This window comes from Seriola lalandi, unplaced genomic scaffold (genome assembly GCF_002814215.2).
Source record: "Seriola lalandi dorsalis isolate HSWRI2012SDOR001 ecotype SW California unplaced genomic scaffold, Sedor1 jcf7180002054559, whole genome shotgun sequence".
Classification (NCBI taxonomy): Eukaryota; Metazoa; Chordata; class Actinopteri; order Carangiformes; family Carangidae; genus Seriola; species Seriola lalandi.
In genome coordinates this window covers 1,293,615-1,303,630 of record NW_019525112.1, presented here as the reverse complement: position 1 = coordinate 1,303,630, position 10,016 = coordinate 1,293,615, and the positions used below count along the sequence as shown (strand labels likewise).

Genomic DNA, 10,016 nt, shown 5'->3' with positions numbered 1-10,016 from the left:
GTCTTTGTCATTATACACGTCAGACCAGCTTACCAACATTCAGCTAGAACAAGTCATACTAAGATGCAGCATTGCCAAGTTGACATTTTATCAGGAGGCACTTAAGTGAGAGCTATTTTCAGAGGACACCACACTTTCAAAATAGATGCAAGCACGTAGATGCATTTGAACTCCACTAAACGATTTACTTTGCTGGTAGGAATATTACAGAGCCCCTGACGTGACGAGCCAATAAAAGAGACAATGTTCATCAATTTATTTATTTATGCCTCATCAATCCAAACCAAATGTAATATTTTAGGGATTAGGTCATGGGAAAATCCGCTGATGAGGTATAATACGTGTTATTGTAACACAGTAAAAACTCAGGTCTATGTAATGGGCATGTATTCATGCATACATTATACTGTGGTCTGAAACTATCATCAAATCCCCACAAGAAGCCGATCTAAAAACACTCTTAAATGTACAGTTGCATCATAATTCCCTTCCTGCAGGTTCTACATGGTTATTAAGACTTCTATCTAAACACTAATGTACAATCCACTTTCTGCACCCCTTTGTTAATAAACATCAGATACAGTATATGAAACGCTTAGTATTCCCCTGAGGAATGAAATGACTGAATTGCACCAGCAATTATATACAGGCTGTTATGATGCCACATTGTCCATATAGTTCAGTGTAAGATTAAACTTTGATGACAAAGGATGATAATATTCTGTATTTTTCTTGACAACAAATCCAAAAACAAAACCAACAATGTTTATTCTACTAACAAGTATTGCCTATGCTGGCAAAGCATGATTTAGTTTATCCCTCTGTGTCATCCACGACTATTGTTGTCTAAAAACTATTATAACATGCAGAAACCACACAACTTCAATGGGTGACATGTCCCTTCATTACAGTGAGCATGGGCAAAATTTACTCTTCCCGACATTCAAGTAGTGTTTGTGAAAACTAGTCCAGTCATTTTAGGAAATTACTTTTTACAATTAAACTATGTATTTTTTGATTAGTTCTTAAAGATTTCTGAAGATAATAAGAGATCGACAAACATTTCTGGTTTTAGTCTTTTTAGATTTGTTGACAATAAGAGAAACAGAGTAACACCACCCTTCATCACTAAACAAAAAAGGCGCACCCAAAGGAAACCTATGCACATCTGATATCAGGCATACACTGAATAGCAAAATCATTATGCACATGCACTTGTTAATGTGCCATTACCATTAAATTAATTTAGCTATAGCTGGAACGTTTGACTGCAATGGCTACATGGTGATGAAGAATCATGCAATGAAAAGTCTGATGTGAACTAAAAGATCTCCAAAAGAGGCTGCAATCTGGGACTTTCCTCCAGTGTGGTCTGACAGTGAGGTATAATGACGGTGGTGACTGGATGGAGTGAAAACTGGACGTTAAAAAAAACATGATGAGTGAGTGTCGAGAGTGAATTGTCACAGGTAGCACTGTGTTCGGATGTGAAGGTCTGTTGAGGGTTCAGGGCTCTGTCAAACCCTCTGTGTTGTTACAAAGTGAATGATAGAGTTCAGAGCTCAGTGTGTATCCTGAGAGGGCCTGTTTAAACTCCTGCAGGGGGCAGTAGACTCCACTACAACCTGGAATAAGTTGATCCTGCAGAAAGACAAACATTTAGAATTAACCACAAAGAAAAAAATATGGCAACAGCTTATCAAGTAAATATAGACACATTCTCGCCCCCTACCTGGCCTATGTATGACACTTTGACGAAGGCTTCGTTGGTCTGCTGGTGTTGATGCAGCTCCAGAGTGATATCAGCTGCATACGGTGGCCATCTCATATCAAAAATCCCCAGTGCCATCAGACAGGGAATCAAAGAGGTGTCATGTGCAGAGTACAAAAACAACTTCCTGTTTGAGAGAGGATTTTAACAGCGGACCATTTAAAGACCAAATACAATCGAGTATGTTTAAGAATGGGTGTGCTCATCCTAAGCTGTCCAACCTTTTTGACTCTGATGATGTGTCCTGTAGTTTCTCATCAATGTTGGCTAACAATATGTGCAGGAGTGGTCCCACAGACAGCTGCAAGTTCTCCCTGCCAGAAGCACAGCAAAAGAATTACAGGTGGCCTGTTGAACTTGATACATAACTAGTAAATTCTCCTTATTGACACTGATAGAGGGTTATTGTTAAACCCTGAATCTACCATTTCCCAACACTCTGCCCTCTGCTGACTTTGTTTAATCTTACCTCTTGCTGGGTTCATAGATATGGCAGATCATGTCAACAGCTCTCTTTTCTACTTTATTCCTCCAGGTGTCCAGCACTGGTGGGCAGGGCAGGCCGTGTGTCTGTTTAATGTGCGGAAACAAGACGCAGTCAGTATCAGCTGTGAAGTGCTGAAGTGAAGTTTCTGCTCACTCTTTTCCAGCGTTGTCATCACATTATGACATATTTGCCATTTTCCCCTTCATCATAATTATTTTCCAAAAGGCTGTCTAGTAAACAGTGTCAATATTGAAGCGTCTAAACCATTTAAAATTTTCAAGTAGCTTTATTTTTTATTTAAGTGGATGATGGCTATAATGTGAAATGTGGTGCTTTAATCTGTCTGTGAATTTAAATAAGTTTGGCTAGTGAGGAGAAAGGAAATGGTGGGAAAAAAAAACAAAACATTGCTCAATTCCACAAGACTCAATAAAGACTCCCCTCGTGTCTTGTTTCAGATCTTGTGGACATTTCTAAGATGGTTATTTGAACATATAGAAAGATGACCCTCTGGTATTACCCTCCTCATTCATGAATTTCTCTCACTGACTGTTTTAAGATATCCTCAATTACGGCACGAGTAAATACAAAACTTAGTAAAATCTCTAGAAACTTTGTGAAGTCTGTTATGGAGTTTCATCTTACATAAGCTTGCTAGGTTGTGCTGCCTCAGGTAGAGCTAAGTCTTAATAATAATCATACATATTCTGATAGCTAGTGGTGAGACCTAATAAAAGTCATATGAATCATGACGTGGCAGTGTCACCTCTCTGGCAACCATGTCGTCCCTAATGAGGATGAAGTCGACGTGCTGGTGAGCAGCGATGCCCAACGCGTCCTGGATTCTCTGCAGGTCTGCTGCAATGTCTGGCAGAGTGGACGACTCTGCCCAGCGGTGGCTGCACAGAACACACACCGTGTCAGCCACGAAACACAGATAGACCACGACAACCTGTCAGAGGCATCTCAACTCTGCTTATAATTTTGCACAACACATTATTCAAGATTCCAGTTTTGGGTAGCGAATGCATAGGATGGTCCGGGCCTGACTGTGTTCCAGGTATGAAAATTTACTCTACGTACCTGCCAAGGATTTTGAGCAGCTTGCATCCATGATAGTTAGGATACAGGATTTCAGATTCTGCCTCCGTTGTTAATATATGCACAATTTCTACAGGTAGAACAGAAAATTACACAAACAGATGAGATGAGAACTAGAATAGAATAAATAACATCATACACATATGGGTTTCTACCCTACCTTTTTGTTTTTGCTGGAAGAGCCCTGCTATCAGGCACTTAGCAGATTCAATGGTCCTCACAATGTTAGTGGAGCGCACACTAAAAATGGAAAAAAAGAGGTCATGGAAGGCAGCCAACTTAAAAGTGGGAAAGCATTTAGGCTGATATCTTTTTTCCCTGCACTCATAAATCCAATGTATCAAAACCAGAGTACCGAATAGTGTTCGTTGCTACCCATCATGATGTGCGACACTTACTAGACCTCAGCTGGGCTAAAGGTGGGGTTGAGGAAGGGAATCTCCTCTACGTATCTCCTCCTTAGCCTCTTGCCCAGCTCATACAGCTGCTGCATGCCCACTGTGGTCAGCTGGCCGGGGAACGTGCCACCCTGCCAAACGTGACAAACAGGATTAAGTTTTACTCTCAGGTGTGCCTTGGCCTAACAGACACACATCTGTGATTGCATGCAGGGATTCAAAGTGAATGTGGTACAAGCATGGCAGGAGTCCAGACTGTAGGATTTAGTTTACAAAGCTGAATCTGGTGCAGTTAAACCTCCTTAGCAAAGCAGCTAACTCAGCACAGGAAACTAAGATTCCCATGGACACGGTGTCTGACAAATGGGACACAATATCTCACTGGGAAGCTCCACACACAGTTCAGCAGTATCACAGAGAGAAGGTGAATAAATGAACCCGGTTTAGTGCCGTATGTCATCTTTGTAATGAATCTTAGTGGCCACTAGAGGGGGAAAGCGAATAGAGTCAATGAATTAATATGGGCGTGAAGCCATGGGGTGCTTCACATCTTTTGAATCTATTCATCTAAACTCACTTCTTCCTGGCATTTTTCACAGCAGATATTAACTTGTCATAGCGAGAAAAGGGCGCTCAGAGAGCACAGACCTCTGCCATGCTGATATCAAACCAGACTTCAGGGGAAAAAAAAAAAAATCTAATTCATAGTAAATGATGCAGATCTGCCCCCAAATTTAATGGATTCTTCTCTGGCCAAGTTCGGTGCCACTCGGTTCAGCACTTTTTGTATAATCCTGTTGACAAATAAACCTCCTTGGCAAAGGTAACTAACATTATTGATGACTCTGTGGTCCCAGTGAGTGTCCAAGTAAACTATGCCAGATTGCACAATGTGAGGGATCTGGCGCAGGCACACCTAAATGAAATAGAATCGTTATGTTACTCATTACAGCTGTGCTTTTCCGGCTATGTGTCTAAATGTCTGCTTTGACAAACACCTACTGGCTTGTCATAATTACCTCCACCAAGGAGGTTACAGGTTGCCATTTTATCAATTTGCAGATGTTTCATTTCACATTTAAATCTCCACTGGAACACAATAAAGCAGGGGTGGGCAGACTTCGGCCCGTCGGGCATTTAAATTAATACTATAACTAATTTCATCGAGTGGTATTCATTTCACTATTTTTCCCTGCAAGGCGTGACCTTGTGGTTCCACTAGATGGCATGCTGCAAATACAACTGACCCTTTCTAATGAAGAGGCCAAGAGTCACTCATCTCTTCACCAGACCTGACCTTCACTTCTGCTGTTGCATTGAGCACAGAGCAATCACCGGCAAAATGAGCAAAGTCGACAGCGAGTGCCGGGTTTTTAAGAAAGGTTGGACGGCAAAATATTTTTATACTGAAGTCTGATCAAAGGCCATACGTCTGTTTTGTCGAGAAATCGCTGCGGTATTCAACGAAAACAATATCAGTATACACTTTTCCACCAAGCGTGCTAACGATGCTAGCAATTTGTCACCCCAAGAAAGGGCGAGTACAGCTTCGAGGTTAGCAGCCGCTTTACAGGCTCAGCAAAGATGTTTTTACCCGACAGTCTACAATTCAGGAGTCCAACACAAAGGCAAGTTATCTGCTGGCATATAAGTTAGTAAAGCGAGCAAGCCTTTCTCTGAAGGAATGTATGGTGAAGACAGCACGTGCTCCGTGTCCAGAGGAAACAAGCTTATCACGTGACTCGCCGAATAGAGTAAATTGACAAAGACTTGGTTTGTGGGTTAAAAAAAGAAAAGAAAACGGAGTCCTTTTAAATTTAATTCGTCAGCTCTGGATGAAAGCAGTGACATAAAGGACCCCGCACAGCTCCTATTTTTTTTTCCAGATGAATTAATGACAATTTTGAAATCACGCAGGAGTTTTTATCCATGGAGTCCATGAAAGGCAATACGAGAGGATCGGTGTCTGGTTGCATTGAGAGGCTGAAGCTACCTTGGTGTAAACTGGTAAATTGTCACCACAGATGGATCTCAAAATTTAACAAGAAAAAATGTCAAACTGCTGAAAACAATCCAGGAGAAGGTGAAATTAGAGAACCCTGAATTGGAGGTAATTTTCCTACATTGTATTATCCACCAGGAAGCCCAGTGCAAGGACAGTGATGCAGCTTGGCCATGTAGTGAAGCCAGTCGTAAAACTTGTGAACTTCATACCGGGACTTAATCATCGTCAATTCCTTGAAGAAACAGATGCTGTCCACCATGACTTACTTTAACACTAATGTCCGCTGGCTAAGTTTGAGGAAAGTGCGTCAGTGAGTGTGGGACCTCCAGAAGGGAGATTTTCCTGAGTTGAACGATGCAGACTAGCTTTTACGATTTTGCGTGTGCTGTGGACATTTTTGACACACCTGAACGAGTTGAACGTGAAGCTACAAGGGAAGGATGTATTTGTGCGTGAACTGCATTTGAACGTGAAAGCTTTAAAAGCCAAATTGACTTTGTTCTCAAGGCAAGTGATGAACAAAATGATTCGCTCCTTTCCCGACACTGGCGACGCTGGAAGAGGACAACCTGCACGGACAAGACTTTGAAAAGAGTCAAGAAAACAACACTGTTTCCATTAAATCAAGAACTCAGGGGTGAGTTTATTTTCATTACTTTTTGGTAAACAGATTTCACATTCATGCAATGTATGTTAGTTCATTTCCCCCCTCTACAGCCAGTGTGAGCCAAAATGTTTGCCCACCCCGCAATAAAGCATCAAAATTAAGTTTTTTTTGTTTGTTTACATGCATTCAGAAAGTATTCAAACCCCTAAATATTTTTCACACTTTATGTACAGTCTTATGTTTAAAAAAATACTGTGCCTTTCCAAATCATATTTAATCAGTTAAATTGACCATAGGTGGACTCAAATCAAGGTGTAGAAACATCTCAAAGAAGATCAAGAAAAGTGGGAGGCACCTGAGCTAAACTTAGTGTCACAGCAAAGGGTCTGAATACTTATGTGATATTTCAGTTCTTCCTTTTTAATAAATTGCAAACATTTCTAAAATTCTGTTTTCCCTTTCTCATTATGGAGTATTCAGTGTAGATTGATGAGTGAAATTTTTGTTGTTGTTATTGTTTTGGCATAAGGCTGCAACATAACAAAATGTGAAAAAACAGAGGAGGTCTGAATACCTTCCCACAAAGCCTCTTACCAGGAAGCAGCTACACAAGTTTCTGCACCTGAATCTGTTCCATCATTGCTTTTGCCGTCTGATTTAATTCAACAATACAAAACACACCTACTCACGGTCAGTATGTTTCTCCGATAGCTGTCTTCTACAGGAGCTGTGGGTCTGGGGCCACCATGTAGATCTGTCACTACATAGTTGATGTGGGTGTGTGCTGGAGGCTCCAAGAGCGTTGGCACCCACTGGACCTTAGATGAGACAAACAAGGAATTGTTACACAGTTGTTATTTACAGATATTATGTGGCACTGCTTTTAAAAGACACAAGCACAAAATGAGTTTTACCTCCATCACGTCAGGTATCGACTTTAGCGGGGTTCGAGCACCATGTCGGAACAGGACTTGGACCAGCTTTAGTTTGTAGGGAGAACTGAGATTTCTGTCAGCAGGGGTGCAGCTCGGAGCAACCTCGTCTGAACTTGTCTTTTTCTGTGACCACAGCATAGAGCCAAAAGCTATGGACACTGAACCTAAAACACCTGCTTTGGTCCAAAGACTCTTCATGGCTGTACTGTGAACAAAAAACAGATTCTCGTAGTGTGTCTGAATTAATTAAACAAGCCTCAGTGTTAATATTAAAAGGAAGACGTACATAATAATGTCAGCAATACTAACAGAATTAATAACTTTGCTGGTGGTGTTATGAAAGGCCCTGTCGGCCTCACTTTTGCCCAACAGTTTTGTGACACATCCACTCAAGCTTCCTCTGTGTCATGTAGTAACAGACTGCAATTATCGATTGCTTCAATTATCAATTCCGTATCAAATGGCTTGTTTTGTCCTTCCCAACAGTAAAGTCTCTAAAGTGTTTGTGTTTGATGTTTTGGATGTTTAATTTGGAGAAAAAAGCACTCAAACATCCAAATCAAACACCCAAAACATCAATAAAATGATGATATTGTCAAAATATCTGGTTGCATCTTTACATCAAGGACCACAATGGAAGTGGGTCTTGGACTTCTTCGTAGTTTTGTGTGATTTTATGTCCTCATTCTCACAATATAAAATAAACTAGTCAATCTTCCAAAAGACAAGGTCCCCCCATTTGAGATAATATCAATATCAATGACTTTACTTCCAAAATATGCCTTGTGGATCATAACATTTTCACATCAAACAATTCATGACCCCTTGTTAATGTTTTATCACTCATTTACTATTTTTTTCCTTTAATGTGTCACCTATCTGTGGCTCTCGTTTCCTCATTCTTTAAATATATTAGTTTCATAAAAACCTAGCTGTGCCACCAAACTGCTAAACACTACGAGATTGGGACTAGGCCCTGTTCACACAGCGGATGGAGTTTACCAACAAACTCTCTCAAACACAAACTCATTGCTAACAGAAAGCACGTAAAAACAACACTACTCGGCTCACTCTTTCAAAACTGGCTAGCCGCAACACAACATGATAACGTGAAGTTTAACCTTCGTGTCAATAATAAAACGGACTAACTGCACCATAGCAGAGAAGCTCGCTTTAGTGACAGGTGTAAGTACTACTTACTTTTTCGCAACGGCAAATAAAATGAAGTTCTTCTGATGCTCTCGATGGAAAACACCGTGTTCAGTTAAATAATGAATTCACTTCTCAATCGGCAGCTTTTACAACCGGTTAAAACCGACAGACATGTCGGGAACTGTAGGGCAACAGATGCAACTCTGCAATAGACGTGAACGTGAGACCGATAAAGACAAAACTACATTTCCCGAATTCTTTATTAAACGCTTGGGTTTCCTTGTCCTCCTCCTTCGTTTATAGGATTTTCGGTGGAGGAGATGTATCAAAACAATGCTGCTGACCTCTACACGACGTACGTGTATCTGCATATCGACGTGCCCCTAGTGACCGTGACCGACCACGAGGTATTAGAGCTGATTAATCAGACTTATAGAAAACTGGTGGACAATTATTTGGATAACCACTTCTTCATTTGGGTGATTTATTCTTTCGAAATACCTAAGAGTTTTTGGTTGCAGCTTTTTAAATGTGAGGATTTGCATCTTTATCTAAATATCTTATTGTTTTGGGACTGTTTAGATAAGTAGTCTGAAGGCGTTACTTTACCCTCCTGGAACTAGTGACTGCTATTTTTTTTAATTCTATTTTTGGCACTTTCTTACAAATGATAAATTCAGTGGTGAACCAAAATCATAATCTACTAAATAATCAATGATGAATAACTCATTATCTCATCATAGTTACATACAGATTTCAATTTATATCCAAATGTCATGATATGCTTAAACCTTATTACGCATTGATGTACCATCAGATTATAAAGTAGTGAGAAATAGCTCCTACTTGAAGAGCTGCAACATCACTCAATTTCATTGTGCTGGTACTTAACTTTGAGTAACGACAATATAGTTGAGTCTAATGTAATTGAATTAAAATGTTTCTCACTTTAATGCATTAATAATAATTATCCACTAATATGATATATAATACTACTATAGAAAAGGCCCCAAAGTTATAGGTTAGAGTGTTAATTGCTGTTCAGAGTCTGATATGCTGACTACCTGGTTATTTAATGCTGGTAATGTTATAGCGTGAGCGAACTCACGTGATCATTTTATTGTAAGTGACATCACGCAGCAAATCAGTAATTAGTAACCGTTAATAATATTTTATATTTGTGTGTTATTGAAAGAGTGAGTATTATTTACTGCATTATTCGGTTTGAATTTCTTTATGTTGATGAAGCTGTGGATAACGTTTGTTAGTCCATGAGAAGAGATCGGAGTTTATTTGCTCCTTATGTGATCGCTATGCTAATGAGCGCGAGGCTCATGCCGGCGAGGTTACACCCTCTTTTCACCTGTCTCGGCTCGTCCGATCCAAATGTGTCATATCGAGTTTAAACCGTGTTCATACAGGTATAACCTGTTGTTAGTAGTGTTAACTGTGTTTGTAATTGGGTTAAGGTACGAAGTGGTTAGTGTGAAGCCAGATATCTATACTAATGTTGAAGTTACGCCAACTCCGTGACCGGATGTAACTTGCCGGTAGTTTCAA

At 40.2% G+C, this 10,016-nt stretch overlaps 1 protein-coding gene across 1 annotated transcript; it reads right to left on the bottom strand.

The window, feature by feature from the left end:
* Positions 1-244: 244 nt before the first annotated feature.
* acp6 (acid phosphatase 6, lysophosphatidic) lies at positions 245-8,660 on the bottom strand. Its single transcript, XM_023415881.2, has 11 exons — positions 8,505-8,660; positions 7,284-7,509; positions 7,059-7,187; positions 3,758-3,888; positions 3,520-3,599; positions 3,342-3,429; positions 3,025-3,157; positions 2,241-2,341; positions 1,993-2,085; positions 1,733-1,898; positions 245-1,641 (listed from the first exon to the last, which is right to left on the bottom strand). Exons 2-11 carry the CDS (start codon positions 7,500-7,502, stop codon positions 1,507-1,509), a joined length of 1,275 nt encoding a protein of 424 aa, XP_023271649.1. The 5' UTR covers positions 7,503-7,509; positions 8,505-8,660; the 3' UTR covers positions 245-1,506.
* Between the last annotated feature and the right edge of the window lie 1,356 nt (positions 8,661-10,016).